Source organism: Neodiprion virginianus, chromosome 4, assembly GCF_021901495.1.
Source record: "Neodiprion virginianus isolate iyNeoVirg1 chromosome 4, iyNeoVirg1.1, whole genome shotgun sequence".
Lineage (NCBI taxonomy): Eukaryota > Metazoa > Arthropoda > Insecta > Hymenoptera > Diprionidae > Neodiprion > Neodiprion virginianus.
In genome coordinates this window covers 35,228,992-35,248,438 of record NC_060880.1, presented here as the reverse complement: position 1 = coordinate 35,248,438, position 19,447 = coordinate 35,228,992, and the positions used below count along the sequence as shown (strand labels likewise).

Sequence of the window (19,447 nt, the reverse complement as noted above, 5' to 3'; positions counted from 1 at the left end):
AGATAGTGAATTCTTTAAGGGCTATTTGATTTCAAAGCAATTTCTACCGTTTTTCATCAAACTTTTTCTATAAGTATTTGAATTTCCCGCGACATTTAACAAATTGACGACAAGCAACATGGCCACTTCACAGTTTCAATTCGTCCTGCAAGAAAAATGCAAGAATATAACACTGGTGTTGGGATACCGCAGCCAGTGTAAAGAACAGCGGTCGTGTACAAGGGCCTAGTCGTGTACCGCCGCGCGTGTGAGTGGTGTCGCGTTGAGGACGGTGAGAAAGCGTCGTCGTGTACAAATCCTATTAAACTGACAGTTGGAAAAATATAACAGAGATTAATAAACGCTGATGTAAAAGAATAATCCAGGATTGAATACAGAATCCCTATTTCTGTACAATTTGTGCGTACCATGTTACGCGGGTCCGATTCGTCGCGTACGCGTGTGCGTGATCCGCAATGATCCCACGGGACCAGAAGTGCGGGAATATACGTGTGCATACAGGTACAAAAGAGAGAGCGTGCACACATGCGAGTGTGAGTGTGAATACAACAAAGCGATCCAAATTCCAAATGGAAGAGACGGCGTAGGGCGGATGGCGGCGAACAGCGAATGCTGAGAGTTCGTTGTTCCAGCCGGGGTGAGGCTTCGCGAATTCTTCCGTAGCTGGCTCGATCCTGAAGCTCGAGAATTCGATGAGTGTTCGAAAGAGAATTACATTCGAAGGCAGTAAAGACGAGCCCTTTGTGAGTGCGGTACGATGCCGGTTCGGTGACCTCCTCGCGACGGACAGTCAATTTACTGAAACGAAATGAATTCGCGATTGTCTGACTCAAATTTCTGCGAAACTACGTTCTGTTTCTCAGAATCAAGAAGCGATCGACGACGAACGGATGTGAGCTTCTGATGTCAATGAGATTCCGGGCATTTATCGCAATCCTTAATAATGGGTGAGTGAATCACCCGTTTGATGAACTTACAACCAGGATCCGTAGACGTTGTAAAAAATCTTTACAAGTTCTTCGGCTCCGCTGTCTAAGGCTCACTGTTGGTTCAGCTTCCCCTGGGCGTGCCCCCCGCCTGGTTTGTCCCCTCGAAAACATCCCCGCCCTCCTCGTTCCTGCTTTCCGCGACCGCGACGGTGACGCTCATGTTTCCTCTCACGATCAGCTCTCACCCATAATTAACTTCGACTCGGCACCAAGCGTGCAGCGGGCCGCAAGTACGCGGTTCTCATTTCCCATACTCGAACGGTGACTCGTAAGTTTTACGCCGTTCCACTCATATTTCATGTTTTTCATGCGTAAATAACAACTAGAAACTTGACGACTCTTCAATCTTTAACCTTCAACTCGCGGGCATCACACACGGTAAACAATTGCACACAATACATTGGCATTCCTAAAGCTGTGTGACGCATATGATATTGTTTTCCTCGGTTATTGTTGCCACACTATTTAAATTTTAGAGAGCTATTAAATGAGTGAAAGAGAAAGACAGGGAGAGAGGGGGATTAATGTTGAATTCACTGCATGTCAATGATGTACTTGAGTCACATAACATACATAACTGCTGATGAAGCACTACAGCCCATGCTGTAGGAGCCAGCCGTGTATTAATATCCATTTCATTTTTTTCCGTAGATTCCCAGACTGGTATGTCTCGCCATACCGGGCCAGGGCTATACGAATTCCTAATGGAAGCTGAGCTGCAACAGTATTATCCAGGAATCAGAGGTGAGATGCTAACCTAGTACTGTTGAGTATTCTATCCGATTTTCAAGTCATTTTCAATGCATTTTCGTTGATGTATTTGAAGGACAATTTGCTCCAACAAACTTGAGGAAATTTGAATAATTAATGTCCCTTAACAGAGTAATTCTTCTCTCCAGGGGATTTAAAAGTTCAGACAACTGCACAGCTCAAGTATGTGACCGAAGAAGACTTGAACGCAATCGGAATGAGTAAGCCGGAGATGCGTAGACTTAAAAAGTATTTCCAGAAGCATTTCCCACAAAATTATTTATCCAAATTCAAGAAAATGCTACTGCCTAAACGCGAGGAACAGACATCCAGCACATTGGGTGTGCTGCCTGAAGAGAGACAAGACCGACCTCCGATCCGTGTTCCAAACAAGCACATGATACCTGCGGATGCAATAATTGTAAACAAGGAACTAGGGACCGGAGAATTTGGTGTAGTTCAGCAAGGAGTGTGGACAAACGATGGAGAGAGGATCCAAGTAGCAATAAAATGTCTCTCCAGAGAAAGAATGCAAAACAATCCGATTGAGTTTCTGAAAGAAGCAGCCATCATGCATGCCATAGATCATGAGCATATTGTCCGACTGTACGGCGTAGTTTTGGACACGAATTCTCTAATGCTTGTTACTGAACTGGCGCCACTTCGTTCCCTGCTAGAATGTTTAAAGGAACCGAGCCTCAGAGCAAGTTTCCCAGTTCTATCGTTGTGCGACTTTGCAATTCAAATATCAGACGGCATGCAGTATCTGGAAGCCAAGCGGCTTATACACAGGGACTTGGCAGCCAGAAATATCCTTGTTTTTTCTAAAAATAAGGTAAAAATATCGGACTTTGGTCTCTCCAGGGCACTGGGTGTTGGTAAGGACTATTACCAAACTAACTTCAATGTTAACTTGAAGCTCCCAATTGCGTGGTGTGCTCCCGAGTGTATTTCATACTTGAAATTCACCTCAGCCAGTGATGTGTGGGCCTATGGTGTAACCCTCTGGGAGATGTTCAGCTATGGTTTTCAACCGTGGGCTGCTCTCACTGGCCAACAGATTCTCGAGGCAATTGACGAGCCAAACTTCCAAAGATTAGAACAGCCCGAGTGCTGCCCAAAAGACTATTTCTTATTAATGGAGCAGTGCTGGCAGCATGAACCTGCAAAGCGACCAAAATTTTCCGAGCTCACACATTTACTGCCGGACCTCAAGCCTGAACAAGTGCAAGCAGTTCAGGATAGTACTGAAGAAAGCCAGCTGGTTTATCGGCAAGGAGACGTGCTCACAGTTCTGGATAAAGGGACATTATCGGGCAACGCCAATTGGAAAGGAGTTCTAGCTAATGGAAAAACGGGCTTCTTTAATCCGGCACATACAATAGCTTATCTGGGATCAAACTTGCCAAGTAATAAAATGGGGGAGTTTACACGGGGTGATGGCAAGAATGCGTTTTCCTCTCAGCGCAAGAAGATACGGCCAGACATGATATCCTCGCCTCAAGGCGATCTCAAGCACACCGGACATGTAGGGCTGGATGGAGCTTATTTTGGGGATGTTAGCTTTCTTGGAGGAAAGTATCCTCATCTTCCTAGGCAAGTTGTCAATCCGTACAAACCCCACGAAGATGTTACGGACAGCTATGGCCAAATCACTGAAGAAGGAAGTGGGTCTGAACTGGCGAGGAACTCGGCAAGGGATAGCAGGGACATTCAACATTTCCATGCGGATATGATTCATAGTAAGCGCGGTAAGCGTACATGTATTACGTCTTACCGGATATTATTAAAAGCTTTTTTGATGCTGAAAAAAAATTCGTATCTGTTGCATATAAATATTTCAGTATGTCTAGTAACAATTGCGCTAATAATTGAACCTGTAATTCACACCATATACTAAGTTCTGATGTTCCCAGACAATCCATGGTCGGATACCGCTTCTGATATTTCTCATCTTGGGACCCCGGTAGCGGGTACAGGCAAGGCGCCATCTGTGACTAGTGGGACGACTGATGTGCTGAGCCTAGCTGGACTGGACCATGAATACCACGAGATTAGCGATGAAGAAAGTCACGACAGTCCTCTAAGATTTGACAAGCCACTTAATTTCGACTTTGGACCAAGTTTGCTGGATGAAATGGACCAGATGTTTAGATCCTTGGGTAACAATTATTGAATGGAAATAACTTTTTAAGTATAGGGAAGAAGTAAAGTTGAGCCACAGTTTTGGCAGCCTACTGAGAATGGTGCAAGTCGTAATTGAACGAATGAAAAGTTTTTGTATAGGTCACTGTCGATTATAATATCAAATCCGTCTAAAATAGACTTGAAAGAAGTGAAGAAACCAGTCGTTTGCTTATATTTAATTATTTGAGTAAATAACTTTTGAGAGTGAGCTGCATTCGGACCTTTAGTCTTATACTCTAAACTTTTCAGGCTCTTCTCCACCACCACCACCACCACCACCACCACCTCCAGCTCATCCATTGCCAAGTGAACACGATTCAAGTAACGTAAGAAACGAACTTCGAGAAATTCAGTCAAGGCAAAGTGGCAAAAAAAAACAGGCCACCGTGAGTCCTATAAATGTACAGTATCTTTTGTCATACATTCACACAATGGCAACAATAACTGGATTGACTTAATGTCTTGAGACGAACATCGTACGAGAGTAATTATCTTACGAGCATTTTTCAAAATATAAATACAGGTGAAACCAATATCAGCAGCGGACCAAAGAACTCTATACTCCGCAATAGCAATGGCACAGGAATTGACTGCTCGCTCAATGACTGATCTTGAACATCCACCCGAATCTCCAAGAACGCCGGTCAGCCCTTCAAGACGCAGAAAGTTTTCATTCAAATTACCGCATCAGCACAGCCCAAAGCCTGACCGGCGACACTTTGCAGAGGAGGCTGCCAGTATTCCAGACATACAGGTACATTCGCTTTTTCTGAATTATCAATTATTATCTTTATGTGTCTGTTATTATTATCTGCGACTGTTTACTAATAAACTGTAGGAAAAGTTAATATTACATTAACACAGCATACTGTGACAGGAAGGAGGGTCAGTAAAATATAATTGTTGAATGAGAAAGATTTAAAACTGCTTTTTACTGGGATTTCTCAAAACGATCGAAATCCGAATACATGGAGTTTAGTTACATTCTCACTCTGTGTCGACTGCGTTATTTTATTGACACTCTGTAAAGCAGACAAAAAAAAAATAACAGCCAATTTTGAATGCTTACAAGTACTAATATACTTCGATAAATTAATCTCTACCTGCAATGTCCTTACTGTCCTCAAATCATCCTCTTTTCTTCATTCATCAATCTATCAACCTGTCTATTTAATTGACCATTTGTTCCTCATTTTTGTTGTAATTCGGAACCCACGGATTGAACTATTCAATTCACGTAACATTGGTATTATTTTCAACTGGTACGCTTCACAATTTTGATGTATTAAACTCTAAAAAACAAATTTATCTTCAAAAAGTGGTTATGCTCGAGTCTCCAGTCTCTTTCGTCAACTGTTTCAAGCATAGAATCATTAGGGGCTCCATCAACGCTGAAGCTCCCATTGTGGGATAAGGCATCGGCAGAATTTTGCTTTGCTAAGTCAAGAGAACTCTTGACCAAACCAAGTGCCTGGACTTCATACATGGAAATGGACTTTGAAACCCGGACCTTGGATGATAACTCTTCTGCCAAAGAAACCCTAGTCAGGTCAAATGAGTATTCCGAAAATGAAAACGGGAATGGGAACGTTAATGGTGGACGTACCCTCACTAAAAGCACTGCTGAGCCAGATACCAAGCTTAATATAACGCAGAATGGCCAGACTGCTGTTTATAATATGGAAAATGCGAATTTTCATTTTGCTAGGCAACCAAAAAGAGTGTCTGCAAGCTATGTGGACCGTTACTTTGAATTACCTAAATACTTCGATGATGGAGGATCTGGTTCAGGATCGTTTGATCATGGGTATGACAAGAAACTCTGTTATCAAGAGGATACGGCAAAGAATTATGACAAGATGCTTAGCCTTGAGGAAAAGGAGTGCAATAAGTTTTATGACAATTTTAAAAATAACATTGCTGCTAACGATAAATTCGGCCTCATACCACGGGATAAAATAACCAACCGGGACCCTATGTACAGGGAAATTTTAAATTCTGAAACACGACCTGACGAACTAAAGAACCTTGATGTTCCGATAGACAAGGTTGGAAGGTTTGAAATGTCGCTGGAAAAATTGAACAACTTTGAACAACATGGTACAAGGCCCAAGATTTCGACCGTATGTACAATGGAACGTAACAAAAAGTTTGATCCCCAGAAGCAATTGACGCCCGGGATCGTTGGTCTGGCTACTAAAAACTCAAGTGTAGGAACCAAGACAATTTACAGCTCCGATGACAGCATCGGAAACAATCTCAATTTACTTTTAGACAATCCAAGAGTCGCCGATGCAGGAGATGCAATTGAACGGAATTTGAATGGCCGTGAGAGTCACTTACCATTTGTCATCTCGAGTAATCCCGTTTTCATAGCAGAGCCAGAAAAAAAGGACTCTCCATTATATGACAGCTCTGAGAGTTTGAGAGCAAATTTCCAGCGTTTCAGACGGAAATCAGATGCAGAGGCGAATAATCAGACCGAATTGAGCAGTCGACTTTTTGCTGCTAAGTATCAGCGAGAGGTTTCGGGTCTTGAAAGTGTAAAGAATTATTTAGACTCGAGAAAGGGTCAAGGTTTTAATTTGGGCCTTGGAAAACTGACGCAGAACATGATTCAGCTTGGCAAAAATATTGCACACAATACGCGTCATTTTGAGAATTCTGTACGAAAAAGACCTGAGGATTTCGATAAAAAAAATGGTCATGACTTTAAACCACCCAGCCTCAATATTCCTCTCGATCGTTCCAATCTGGACCTCAATATTCCTGTTCAAAACCTCAACCCACGTGTAGTCACAAAGCCAGGTCTACGGAGCAACATACAAAAGCTGCAGCAACCGAGCGATCCCAACAACTTTCAACAACATATATTGGAACCTCCAAAATTATATCAGAACGATGAATCGTTACACTTTTATCGTCACAGAACTTCGTCCCTATCTGATAACCGGAAGGTTACACTTGGAAAAAACCAGCGGAGATCGTTTCATCCCAAGAATGAATCTAGCGAAGATTCTGATTCGGTTTCGCGGTCAGAGACAGATATAAGAAGTCGTTTCCGTTACAAACGCCGACATAAAAAAATGTCGCTAACAAAGGGTGCAGGCGCAGGTCCGCCACATAGCTTGCGGCTGAATTTCAATACTGGAAAAAAGGGAAACCAATTTTTACACCCTGACTCTGCAAGGGGCTTTTCTTCCGCTGATCAATGTGGCAAATCACCGCCACCGTCAACGAGCTTCCTAAATTCACTTTCACCTCCATTTTCTTCTAGAAATAATCTTTTGTCTTGGCCAGAAAGCGCACCGAGTTCCAGTCTCACTTTTACCAGCAATTCTGACCTAGAATCAGACACTAGCTCAGAATACCCGGAGTTTACAAATGACCTTCCTAATTTTCCTCCGTCGCCTGCTCCCTGAGAGTTAATTGCTGGAATGAGACCAATGGGAACTGCAAATACGTCGCTATGATCGCAGTCAAATGTTTCACTTACATTTTCATACGTGCCTGTTTGGAAAACCGCTATTGCGGAAATAGGAGGATTCATTTATGTCGCACAATCTGCTGAATATTTTATATATAAAAAAATAAAAATAAATAAATTAAAATTTAACATTATACCAAATGCACATCTCGTATTGACAGAAATTTTGGTTTTCTGAAACCATGAGATTTGGTAGATGTTGAAAATAACTTAAGGTATGCAAAAATTTCTCCAAACTCGAATTTCAGCCTGTGTTGATAGAGCCCTTGTGTCCCAACATTTTGCATTCACATCGGTCTCCAAAAAATATTTCTTAATTCTAAAATAAGTTTTGACGAGTTTCTTAACATTTTTATTCAAGTGTTCGAAGTCTGACTTCAACTTTTAAGTCTTATCTCGATAAGTTAGTAATTTGCTTCTTCGTCAACAGTTTGGGCAATGTAATATTTGCGGCATAATTGCTATTTAAGCTCTGTCATCGATTGTTGTATTTGTTCACTGATGTTATTCATGTTATGACAACGTTTCATTCAACCACACGTTGAAAGTATGCATACGACTGGCGTCTACTAATTAGAGTATGTAATACAGCCTTTTACACTCCTAAAAAGTAGCAAACGAATCGAATTCTTTATAGAACATTCCTGCTGCCTAAACACAAAATAATTATAACGCTTGGCATGTTTGCATGATACACTAATACCATATTATATTGTTGTCTTTATTAATATAAAGTTTTGCAACCAATTATCCTACACATAAATATTCACTACGGGGATTAAGAAAAGAAAAGTGCTGAAATTAGTTTTATTTTTTTCACTTGCTACCATTCATCTCTTTTTTTTTTTTTCTAAGATCGATGCTCTTGAAACTGGCTGGTTCCTTGAATTTTTAAGTTGCTGACGCATTAGATTTCGTTTTATATCTTTTATACTTTTTTTTTTGAAAAAGAGAAAAATAATACTAATTTCTCTTTAATTTCCCCAATATAAGCATGGAAATGCATACCACTTTGTATTCCATATATACATATTATAATGTTAGAATTTAAACGGACTAGGACTACATTCGCAAACCAATTAATTATTAGATTAGAACTTTTATATACGACGTATTATACGTACCTATTGCACTATTAGATCTACCATATTATGTGTGTACATACAAACAATGCGATGATAGAAGTAACTAGATTATCCCAATCACCGTATTATTCACTTACGTTTCCTCTAATATCGCATATTTACTTTACTCATCAATTTAAACACGTTTTGGAAGCAAAGGGTTACGTTCAATCCATTTTACATGAATATGATTTTAAATTTATTGAACTTTTATGATTTTAACGATCTTTCTTTTATTGTAACTAGATCAGGAGACTTGTTTGTATATATTTTAAGGACAAATGTGTTTTATCGTCGTCCCTTTTATTTTGATTGCATATTATTCATGTTTGTTTGATTTGTGTTCTTTATGATTTTTTTTTATTTTTCCAATCTTTCTCTCATCTCCATTTCTTCCCTATAATCCGTCCCACCCCGTCCTGTTCCGTCCCATGCCCTGATTGTTCAGGCGACACTTTCGGACGAGGCGAAAGAAGTTTACAACAGCTTGGTCGAGACTCCTGTCGTAGACACCGCAACGGATGCTAATCCATTGCGAATGCTTCGCTCGGGATTACCGATAGTGCGGCAAACCAGATCTCGAGGAAACAAACACCATGCTACTATGGGTCACCATCCCGCTCACTCCTTATCTGAGGAAAACTCGACTAACCATAACAGTCTTCAGTTTGACCTTCTGCACCATAGTGGTGCGAAAACATTGCCCAAAATTCGTGGCCCGCCGCCCTCTGTACAACCACCTCCAGTACCCACAACAGCAGCTGTGTCGGCAAACAGGACTATTGGCAGGCATTATTCTGTATCAGAGATAGAAAATAACCGCAATAGAAGCAATGTTGAGGAAAATCCGATACCATTGCCGCCAAGAGATCGATCAAAAACGTGGCAGCCAAAGTCCAGTCTTGCTAGGCATCAAAGGAAGCACCCATTGATTATTCCTGGTGGCGGAGTTACTAGAACACTTGCTAAGGTTGCCGCAGTTACAACACCACCCTGTGATGAGGACCATGTTGATGGTTCAAAAATTTTCCAGCTGCAAAATGCACCTGTCATTGTAACTGAGCACAGGAATTTGGTCTGTAACGTTCAGGAAGATATCGATCATTTGCTTGCCCCTGCCCCTGCTAATAGGTGGGTTTTACCTTAGTATATGTTTACAAACCGACACCAATATTTTTGCATAATATCTAGTCGGAATTTTATAAAATTTGATGAGCTATAAATACTTGCATACATAGATTGATTAATTGAGGAGTGGACAATGTTTGCCGTTTCGACTCACAATTATTGCTAGAATAAGACTTTCATGAGTTGCAAATAAAGTTAATCACATTAAATATAAATTCGTTAGCAAGCCAAAGAATTATTTTCATTCCAGCCCTGAGGAATTCGAACAGCGGATTGACTCTGAATTAGCAGCTTTAGATTCTCTACCTTTCGAGGAAAACAAGCTGCAACGCTACAGTGTCATTTCCGAGGACCTTCTAGAATTTTCCGATAATTTGATCGACTGCGATTCTGCTGAAGTTGACCCTGTGGGAGTAAAAAACGTCAGCCTTGATTCTGCAGAGGATTCCTTGATCTCCTTCCCGCCATTGAGTACTGGAAAATCAGAGTCACCAATCGAAGGATCTACAGTTATCCCAGTTCCAGTTACCCCAATTGAACCGATTACTTCTTCCATAGATAGGGTGACCGAGACTGGATGGGCTGCTGGAGTTCATTCAAGCGCAGGTGTGGGACGATGTACCACCACGTCCAGGATAGGAAAGAAGAATCATGCGGTGCAGGACAGTAGTTTGCTCGTGTTTTCCGAGCCTATAATAAGCGGAGAATTGATTAGCAGTGATTCTGGGAATGCAGTAAATTCTGAAAACTCTGTAAATGCTGTAAACTCCCATCGAAAGATTTCGCAAGAGAGATCGTCTGCGTCTTCCTCCTCATCCTCTTCCGTCACAAGGACCAGCGATCTCTCGCGTCAGTCTGATCACGTATCGTGCGAAGATTTGTTGGAATTTGCGTGCGACGGTCCAAACGTTCGCCGAACACGGGGACCTCGCAACGGAGAGCAATCGGATGAGGTCAGAATAATGATGAAAGTGTTACACGAACAATCAACACCCGAGTCATGCGTCGAGGCATTGAACGTGTCAGATTGGGATGTTCTAGCAGCTATAAAGCTCGAAAGACTCCAAGGGTTACTCAGAAAGGAGAACAACTTTGTCAGGCTCGAAGATTGCAAAGTTATGTTGGGTCAGTGTGGCGGCGATGTTGTAAAAGCTGCGGCTTTGCTTAGAAATACAGAAGATACCGCTGCTGTTTGATGCTGACCAGTCTATATTTTGTTCAGCTTATAGGAAGTGATTGGGTTAAAAAGATTTTCTTCTGAAATTTATTTATTGCTTTAATTTAGTTCTGTATTTTCCTAAGTCGTTTTCAAAGCCAAAAATCTTTCTATTGTTAATTACGACTGCATAGAATCCTGTCAAATATGTTGAATATTTTATTTTGTGTTCCTCAATTTCAATATGTACTAATTTGTCTTTGACGTTTATTACTTTCCTTTTCATCATTTCGATTTCATTATTATAATGTAGTGATGAAATTATGTCATCATCAGTTCCAAAATAACTTTGTTTCCATAATCGGCCTATGCCAATTAAGTTGGAAAATTGTGCTCTCTCGGCTAGTTTTTTTTTATGTTACGAATTGAGAATTTGGCACTAAGTAATCTCAAGTACTTAGCGCTGCTAAAAGCCTAATTATCGAGTTGAACTGTTGGTGTGAGATTAAGAAGTATCGATGTCTCAAGTTGATATAGAATCACGGCTTTGTCTTCATTCATTGTTGAGACAGTGTTGATCATTACCTGCCAGTCAATCGAACTTCCAAAAACGTAGCACCTTATCCGGTCTAATAAGTACTGGGGATGCTGACTTTGTAGCAGTTGTACATAATTTTATAAATTCACTTTGTAGCAGGAATTCAGAACGCATTTACGTGATATTTTAGAGATCAGAGACGTAAGTCATTGCGCTCACACATGAAGATGGGAGGCACTTTCTACAAATGCAATAGTCTTCTACTTTTATTGTTTGCATTTAGAAAATATCCTGCACTCTACTGCGGAACGAAACGTGTACTTATGTAATGCTTGCTTTTGTACTTAAAAATCGTGGTATTGATTCGGCTCGTCCTATACCATTATATTATTTTGAGATGTCGCTAAAGTTTGAAAGAAATCCGGAAGTATATGTATAATCAACGCCCTATGGGTCGCGGGTAGAGATATAAAATAAATTTAAGTTACAAATCATTATTATACATATACTACCAATTAATGTTCTGCCCAATACCCCTGAGTAATTGTCAAACCATTTTTATATCTATAATTTTTATACATGATTATATTAATATTTATATACATACATGTATAATGTATATACGTATATATATCTACGTTGTACAAGAACGGAGAGATGTTTTATATCCATTGAATTTACAATAATATATACCTGAAATTTCAAAGTTTGCCTACAAATATACGGAGGTATAATTGTTATTTTATTGGTAGCCCCTTTCCATTCTACAAGAAGATTACTCAAGATTAATCTATTACAATCGAATCAAGCAATGTGCACACGATCTTAAATTCAACAAATGTTGACAATAAAAAAGTGTCAGAATAATAATCTATGAAGAGATTAGAAAGTGCGGCACGTGGTTTCGCAGCAAAATAAACAAATTTCTCCAGTTTACAAATCTGATTTCAACGCGGTCCAGGATCTGAAATATGGAAAAACAGCGTATCAATGCCAGGTGTAACTCAATAGGGTCAAAAATAAGTAGCCTGAACTTGAAAAGTCATCTTTACAATCAATTTTATAATGATAATTTTTCACTACAATTTCTTACGAGAAAAACCATAAGGTGGCTCCATCTAGTGTTCTGAAGGCTCTAATTTTGAAACCCACAAGTTTGCCAAAAGCTGGTCGTGTCTGACAGCTTGGCACTTTAATCAAAGCTTAGGATCCATGATTGACGTGAAACTAAAACCTGAAGCTATTTCATATTTTATCAAGAAAGAATAATTTTTCTTCAGCAGACAGAGAAGACCATGAAAAATTGGCGAGCGGTTTCTGACTTTTGGTGAATCGAATTGCTAACACCGAAATTTGCAAGATATTGTGTGAATAACCTTAAAAAATGAGCAACGTGTCAAATTGGCAGACAATTGAAAATGACGGTAAATTATAAAATACAACCTGTAGCTGCAATCCTGGATAGATTAAAATAATATGCATTTAAATTATTTGAATATGCATCTCACGTAAATGGAGTTTCAGAATTCTTCAAGCAATTCCTCGGAGGTGAAATTAAGCAGACGAATTTTAATCAAGTGCTATCAGTTGCTCAGCAGCTCAACAAGTTGGCTCAAGGCATGTATTTATCCAATTATAAATAACAAACAATAATACAGGCAGTATAATCGTTTGAGAATGTTACCAATCAAGTGTTTTCTTTTTACAGCCATAGCAGTTCTAGATGCCGAACTACAAAACCAGGTATTAGCCAACCATGAAGATCTTCTTTCCCAAGTGACATGGGTCGAGAAGTTGGAAGGCGTACTTTCCACAATGCAAGCACATGTGCAAGTGAGCTGATTTGTGACGTTTGAATCCATAGATTTGTATCCAACGCGCAAGATATTATTCTTTACTTCGAACTCCGGATTACAGAATTTTTAAATGTATTGTTTTCCTTTTAATTCAGAGCCTACTATCAGCAGTTGAACGACTCCGTGGAAAAATAGTGGAGCCATTCAATAGAATCGAGACACAGACACTGGTCTTATCGCGGCTTCACGAAACTTCTGACCTCTTACGGAGAGTAACAAGAATGCAACACCTATCAAGACGCTTACAATCACAAATGAGCAGTAGCACGGCTAGTCCTGATTTTGTGAAGGCAGCCAACAGCTTGCATGAATTAGGTACTGTAATGAGGTCACAGTAGCCTTAGTTTTATAAAATAATATTATAAAAGTCTACCGATTTTTCCTACATCAATTATCGTTATTTCACAGAGCAATTGATGGTTGACACGGACTTGAGTGGGTTAGACGTGGTTGCTGAAGACCAGAGAGCTGTTAAAGTTCACAGAGCAACTGTTCAGAGGATAGCTACACATACTTTGTCTCAAGGTTTACAATCCAATGATCGTTCGCAGGTAAACTGATTGATTCTAAGCCACTATTCTATCCTATAAAACTTTATAGAGGTATATTCGTTTGTATAGAAATTATTTACTTATATAGGTCAGCACTGCGGTGCAAGTATTTTCAAATTTGGGAATACTTGATAATGCAGTAGAAACTACTTCTACTCAAGCCCTTTCTGAGGTTGAAAAAATCGCCAGAGAGGCACTGGATATATCTGTACCCACCAATCAAGATATAGGAAAAAGAGGTGGGCCTGGAAGAGCAGCCCTACCTTCACCTGGCTCATCTGGTAATCTGCGCACACGACTTTGGGCTAATTTGGAACGTCTTTTTCAAGATTCAGTTTATACACAATGCATACAGGTTTGATTTCTAGTAACTCTGCTATCTGTCAGCTTTTCTCCATAATTTCTGTACATTATTTGAAACTCATAACATTTCTTGGGCAGATTGAGTTACTTCAAAGAACATTATTGGAAAATCACTCAAAGGGATTTGACGATCTATCGGAGAAGTTCTGGCTCAATGTTACAGGGCTATTGGCTAAGATTCTAATCGAACGTTCTCAAGGTAAAATCATCCTTTAGCCAGAATGATGATTGAATTTCGATGGTAAGTATAGATGTACTTATTTTACAGGATCATCATTTATCAAGCAGGCATTAGAAGGGGAGTATCCAAAATTTCTTAGAATATATCTGGATCTTAGTAAACGTCTCAAAGATAGATCGCAAGCCATTGGTGTGTACGCTATAAAGTAAGCTCTTTCCCATATTTTGACTTCATAAAAACTTACTTCATTCAACTCATTTCATCATACAAATTAAAAATTTTTAGTAGAGACGTGTTGTCACCGTTTGAAAATGCTTACCTGTCACGCTCGGTATCTAGACTACTAGATCCTGTGCATACGATGTTTTCTGGAGATGGAGCACCAAACCAGGACGAAATAGATAGCTTAATTCGTACCGTTACTAGGTGATTACATGTTGATGCCGAATTCATAAAGTTCGTTGAATAAGGGGAACTACAAAGTATTTAACTAATCAAATTAAACTAATGCAGTGAACTGAGTGTCTCGTTGGTGGATGAAGGATTGTCAATGGTTGTTGCACGCAATGTTGGTAAAGCTGTGCGGCTTTTTTGCTTGAAATGCGAACAAGGCTTGGTCACTGGGGCAGAAGCAAGTCAAGTAATTGACAGTCCAAATGTCGGCCAACAGTTGAACATCACTCTTGCCAATTTACTACATTATCTTGCTGCCCAAATGGGTCGTGTGATAGCAAATATGGCTGGCAGCTTACCGGTTGGTGGAGCATCGGTTATAGCGTCTGCTCTAGAGCACACCGATACATTGACGAGAGGAATACTGGCACCATTACTAGCATCTATCACTGACGCAGTGGAAAGTATCCTCCTAACGATGCACGATGATCCAGAGTTTAGAGAGTGAGAGTTTTGTTCGGCTGAAATATCTGGTATTTTATATACTTCTTGCTCATTTTGAAACTAATTCTGATGTCTCTTATCATCGTCAGATCTGGGAGTCCCTTAGGAAAAGAAATTGGGAGCTCGTTGTATATGCGCGAGCTACAGGGCTTCATACTCCGATCTGTTAACACATTCCTAGTTCCATACAAGAATCAAACAATAGTTGCTGAATGGTAGGTGGGCATGATTCCTACACATTTGATCAGTAACTGTATACTAAATCGTGATTATTAAAAATCAATTTTTGATTTCAGTTGCAAGAGTGTAGCTTCGAGATGCATTGAGTTGTTTGTTAGACACGCTTGCCTTCTGAGGCCACTAAGTGAACATGGGAGGGCTAAACTCATTGCTGACTTCAATCAGGTATATCCACTTGTTAGATAAGTTGTGTCAAATTATTAGCTTCGTTATCAAAAGGAATAAAGTTAGCGACGAACAGCGATGGAGCCTTTAGGAAATAAAAACGGCAACATTCTGTTTGCAGATGGAAGTGGCAGTGATGCCGCTGTGCCGAGGGGGGCAGCTTGGCTTGGCTGAGCAGCAGCAGTATAGAGTGCTTCGAGCACTCAGAGCGCTGCTTCCTCTTAGACCAGAAGAAATGGTTCAACGAGTGTTAGAGGGTGAAGGGAGCGTACCGTCTTCCCTTGTCCTCTTACATCTATTTTCTGGTGCTCCAAGTGATTTGCCATCTCCTCATCAGGTATTGAAAAAATAAATTCTTCCCATTATTTTTGTGAAACCTAAAAGGATTTGTTATACTAGTCACAAAAGCTTGATTAAGCAAAGCTATGGAAATTGTAGCAATGAGACAATCTATTCTCGATATTTATAGAGTGCAGGTTGGTCTGTGAGTCGACTGTCTCAGTGGCTGGATGCTAATCCTGGAGAGAGAGAGAGATTGGCATTGAGCAGTGGCCCTCTACAACGATACCAGTTGGCTGTTCGCCAAAGAAATCAGCCAACATTCCATCCGCTTTTTCCCCTCATGGCCAAGTTAGCTAGTCTTAACTAGGTAGTAAGTTTACAAAGTTTTATTTCGTAAGAATATTTGGTTTGTGTTTTTTGCAATGTCAATTAATAAAAAATGTTTGGCAGACCAAAAATATTGGACTCACCCGCTTTGGAGATATTTTATGAAAGTTGCAAGGCGAAAGTACAATGAAGAACTCATGATCTACACCAATTCAAATCAGTCTTGAAAGATGACGGTGCACATTGCACCATCAAACTTAATTAGGATTATTTTATAGATATTAACGGGTGTCATGGCACTTACAAAAATTAGAATTATTTAACAGTAATTAATCCAGTATAAATCATCTTAGTTACAGGTAACAAATAATATTTAAAAGTTGACGTAAAAGTAGATTGTTCAATGCGAAGTTCCTTAACATTATTATCACACAGTCATCAACTATCAACATATATGTATTAATTCCATATTCTTTGGATATAGTTGGTCCTTGAGAGATACATTCCTATGATCAAAGTGACACCAATGATTATGGTCCAGTCGGATTTCTTTTTTTTTGGTCCAATATAATCAGCGGGAGGAATTAATTTTGTGTCTTTGCTAATCTACGAAAAATCAACAGGGTGTTACAGATTTGATATTGATTTGAATCGTTTTACAGCATCTTTTGCTTACCTTCTTAGCAAGAGTTTTCATATATGTTAACTCTTTTTCAAGTGTTAGTAAAGACTGTTGACTTTTTTGTAGCTGACCGCTGTACTTCATCTTCTCTGTATCCGATAATTGAAGATTTTGTTTCCTTGCTCCCTCGAGACTATTTTTAATAAATCTAATACTGGAACCTATTACACCTATCTGCTTTGCTGCGTGCCCTAGAGATACAACTCCATCATAAAGTCTGGAAGGAGAAAAAAAAAATGCAGTGAAATGAAGCTGACTCTGCAAATATAAAAACTTATTACTCTCAAGGGCACCGAATATTAAGCAAGACTGACGTGTATGGCAAGCTTTTTCTTATAGCACCAATGCTATGTGCGCTCCAACTTTTGACATGAAACTTGTGAAGTCCTTCCATAAATTGTCTTCTTTGAAAGGGCATGTCAAATCCCAGTTTAACAAGGTCTTCTTCCGTCAATTTCAAAAAAGTTTTCAAATCGATTCCTTCAAACATGGATTTGTACCGTTCCATACCCATGCCACATAAAATAGTCGCTATGTCAAAGTTTACGTATTTGTCTGAGTTTGTAGATAGCATAGGGAACATATCCCTCCAGCCATAGGTCTGGACATTCTCAGATATATCGGCTACTTCGAGAAGATCATCAGCTTCTGTGCTCAGCAACAGAGCTAACTAGAAAAAAAAAAAAACATTGATAAGGAAATTATTTAAAAATCGTAACTACCAATAATTGATCATGAATATAACATATTGCGCAGAAAAAAATTACCTTATCGTAGCCTTTAGCAATTGCTATATCTCTTGCGGTATAATTATGTTTATCTTTAATCGTTAGATCCACATTATATTCCAAAAGAATTTTCAATATTTCAGGCTTATTAGCTAGCACTGCATAGAACAAAGCCTGCAATTAAATAACGAAGCACAATAGCACATCATACATTCAAAATGGTTGTCATTTTAAATTAGACCAAAATATAGGGGCACTGGTGAAAAGTTTCTTAATTTTTTCAAGAATTAAACTACTTACCGACTTGCCTTCATTATTAATAAAATTTACATTGTCCACATGTTTCAAAAGCTCTTTGACTACTTCAGACTTATCTTCTTTGCAGGCAAGCATCAAAGCAGTTTCGCTAATAATAAATTTGTAAGTTATTGATCAGAATTGTTGCTGATGAATGGTGTAGTTTATCTAAAATCTCCATATGTAGATTGAGCATTTCTTATATTTAAATATATTTGTTGAATCATGCATTCTCAAACCGACACAACCGAACAAGAATAACGATTTATGGAAATATTCAGTGATATTAATGGAGTTGCAAATGGGATTCATTAGACCTAAAGCTAGATTTATACTCTGGCTTTACTGAAAGATAAATGACAAATCACATATAATATGCGTCTTCCAGATAAACATAAGATCAGCTATACTAGTAACTGTAAGTTGTTACTTGTATTTGTTTGTTGCGTTCACGTTTCCATTGGCTGCAATTAATAGCTGCAAGCATTTTAGGCTTGCTTCCGGAGTTCCTGCATTTGCGTTGCACAATGCCATCAGTGGTGTGAATCCATCTAATCGTGAAACAAAAAATATATGTATGATAGCTCACAATCGATTATCAGAATTATGCAAGGAAGAAGGGAATGTCAATCAACCTTTGTGCTTGTTTGGGTCTACTCCCAAGGATAACAGATATTCCACTACATCGGGGCGAACTGAAGAGGCGGCATAGAGAAGCGGCGTCCATCCGCTATTTAAAAAATCATTTGGGTTGTGACCCACTGTTGGATAATCAAGATGAAGATTAATTTAATACAATTTAGGCACATCTTAGGGCATTAAAAAATTGTTCGCACTTTTACTGACTATACACTTACGAGTAATATATTCATTTATGACCTCCAAGTGTCCTGCCATGCAGGCATGCATTACTTGGAACTGTAGTTCTCGTTCCCCTTCTTCGAAACATGGCTCTTGCGTTTTGTTTGTTTCAGCTTGCACTTTTGTTGTGGATGTTGCTTGAGCGTTTCTCCTTTTGCGCTGGGGAACCTGAAGAAACATTTATGTACCGTATTGCAGAACAAAATGTGATATTAATACCAAGTGAATAATTTAATGAAAAATAAGTAATCATGTAATTTAAAAGGTTGCGATACCGCGGATCAAAAATCTACGACGGTTGCGGTCTGGCTGCAGTGTAAACATAAACAGAAAAAGCATGAAGGTAAAGGTTATGTCGGCTTAACCTCGTCGTAAAAAGAGAATCCATCATCGTCAGATTCCTCGTCAGAGAGTCCCGCAGGTCTGGCATACATTCTCTTCGCAATATTTATTTTAAAAATACCAACGTTCCGGTGTTTATTCAGAAGAAAAAAAAATTTGAAAGCAATGTCGTTCAAACACAATGGTCCGGTGTCAAATGTCAAATGACAGAAGCGAGCAGAAGCTAGTCAAATCTTGTATTTGATTGGCTTGAAAATAAACGGGGATAAACGAGGGGAGCCAGTTTATGCGGCATCAATTTCAAAGAATCTATTCG

General features: G+C 39.3%; 3 protein-coding genes across 13 annotated transcripts; 2 read left to right on the top strand and 1 right to left on the bottom strand.

The window, feature by feature from the left end:
* The first annotated feature begins 67 nt into the window (after positions 1-67).
* Positions 68-12,082, top strand: LOC124303028 (activated Cdc42 kinase-like). Of its 8 annotated transcripts, XM_046759733.1 has the most exons (8): positions 93-947; positions 1,641-1,733; positions 1,889-3,490; positions 3,641-3,901; positions 4,176-4,327; positions 4,450-4,680; positions 8,986-9,668; positions 9,916-12,082. In XM_046759733.1, exons 1-8 carry the CDS (start codon positions 944-946, stop codon positions 10,859-10,861), a joined length of 3,972 nt encoding a protein of 1,323 aa, XP_046615689.1. In that variant the 5' UTR covers positions 93-943; the 3' UTR covers positions 10,862-12,082. The 8 variants fall into 8 exon arrangements, with proteins under 8 accessions (XP_046615688.1, XP_046615686.1, XP_046615682.1 ...); XM_046759732.1 differs by lacking the exons at positions 8,986-9,668; positions 9,916-12,082 and adding an exon at positions 5,246-8,823 and having other exon boundaries at positions 68-947; positions 4,176-4,252; XM_046759730.1 differs by lacking the exons at positions 8,986-9,668; positions 9,916-12,082 and adding an exon at positions 5,246-8,823 and having other exon boundaries at positions 69-947; positions 1,889-3,481; positions 3,656-3,901.
* A 423-nt stretch (positions 12,083-12,505) lies between these two features.
* Positions 12,506-16,600, top strand: LOC124303030 (conserved oligomeric Golgi complex subunit 5). 2 transcript variants are annotated; one of them, XM_046759740.1, is made up of 14 exons: positions 12,506-12,783; positions 12,884-12,976; positions 13,068-13,192; positions 13,311-13,530; positions 13,624-13,766; positions 13,855-14,121; positions 14,208-14,328; positions 14,398-14,515; positions 14,599-14,736; positions 14,824-15,207; positions 15,297-15,422; positions 15,504-15,612; positions 15,734-15,949; positions 16,082-16,600. In XM_046759740.1, the coding sequence occupies exons 1-14, from the start codon at positions 12,744-12,746 to the stop codon at positions 16,259-16,261; spliced, it is 2,280 nt and encodes a 759-aa protein (XP_046615696.1). In that variant the 5' UTR covers positions 12,506-12,743; the 3' UTR covers positions 16,262-16,600. The 2 variants fall into 2 exon arrangements, with proteins under 2 accessions (XP_046615696.1, XP_046615695.1); XM_046759739.1 differs by having other exon boundaries at positions 14,596-14,736.
* Positions 16,355-19,386, bottom strand: LOC124303034 (ankyrin repeat, SAM and basic leucine zipper domain-containing protein 1-like). Of its 3 annotated transcripts, none has more exons than XM_046759746.1 (9): positions 19,155-19,386; positions 18,786-18,957; positions 18,564-18,689; positions 18,359-18,479; positions 17,932-18,037; positions 17,671-17,805; positions 17,218-17,573; positions 16,898-17,120; positions 16,355-16,827 (listed from the first exon to the last, which is right to left on the bottom strand). In XM_046759746.1, the coding sequence occupies exons 1-9, from the start codon at positions 19,221-19,223 to the stop codon at positions 16,681-16,683; spliced, it is 1,455 nt and encodes a 484-aa protein (XP_046615702.1). In that variant the 5' UTR covers positions 19,224-19,386; the 3' UTR covers positions 16,355-16,680. The 3 variants fall into 3 exon arrangements, with proteins under 3 accessions (XP_046615702.1, XP_046615703.1, XP_046615704.1); XM_046759747.1 differs by having other exon boundaries at positions 16,355-16,822; XM_046759748.1 differs by lacking the exon at positions 19,155-19,386 and adding an exon at positions 19,065-19,125.
* Positions 19,387-19,447: the final 61 nt, after the last annotated feature.

Coding starts and splice junctions, on each gene's coding strand:
- LOC124303030 (XM_046759739.1), top strand. CDS start 12,744: ATGAGCAACGTGTCAAATTGGCAGACAATTGAAAATGACG. Junction 13,531..13,623: donor CAACAGCTTGCATGAATTAG/GTACTGTAATGA, acceptor GTTATTTCACAG/AGCAATTGATGGTTGACACG. Junction 14,122..14,207: donor TTTATACACAATGCATACAG/GTTTGATTTCTA, acceptor TTTCTTGGGCAG/ATTGAGTTACTTCAAAGAAC.
- LOC124303034 (XM_046759746.1), bottom strand. CDS start 19,223: ATGTATGCCAGACCTGCGGGACTCTCTGACGAGGAATCTGACGATGAT. Junction 17,806..17,931: donor TTAATAATGAAGGCAAGTCG/GTAAGTAGTTTA, acceptor ATTTAATTGCAG/GCTTTGTTCTATGCAGTGCT. Junction 16,828..16,897: donor TGAAAACTCTTGCTAAGAAG/GTAAGCAAAAGA, acceptor GATTTTTCGTAG/ATTAGCAAAGACACAAAATT.
- LOC124303028 (XM_046759725.1), top strand. Junction 3,491..3,640: donor TATGATTCATAGTAAGCGCG/GTAAGCGTACAT, acceptor CCATATACTAAG/TTCTGATGTTCCCAGACAAT. Junction 4,328..4,449: donor CCACCGTGAGTCCTATAAAT/GTACAGTATCTT, acceptor ATATAAATACAG/GTGAAACCAATATCAGCAGC.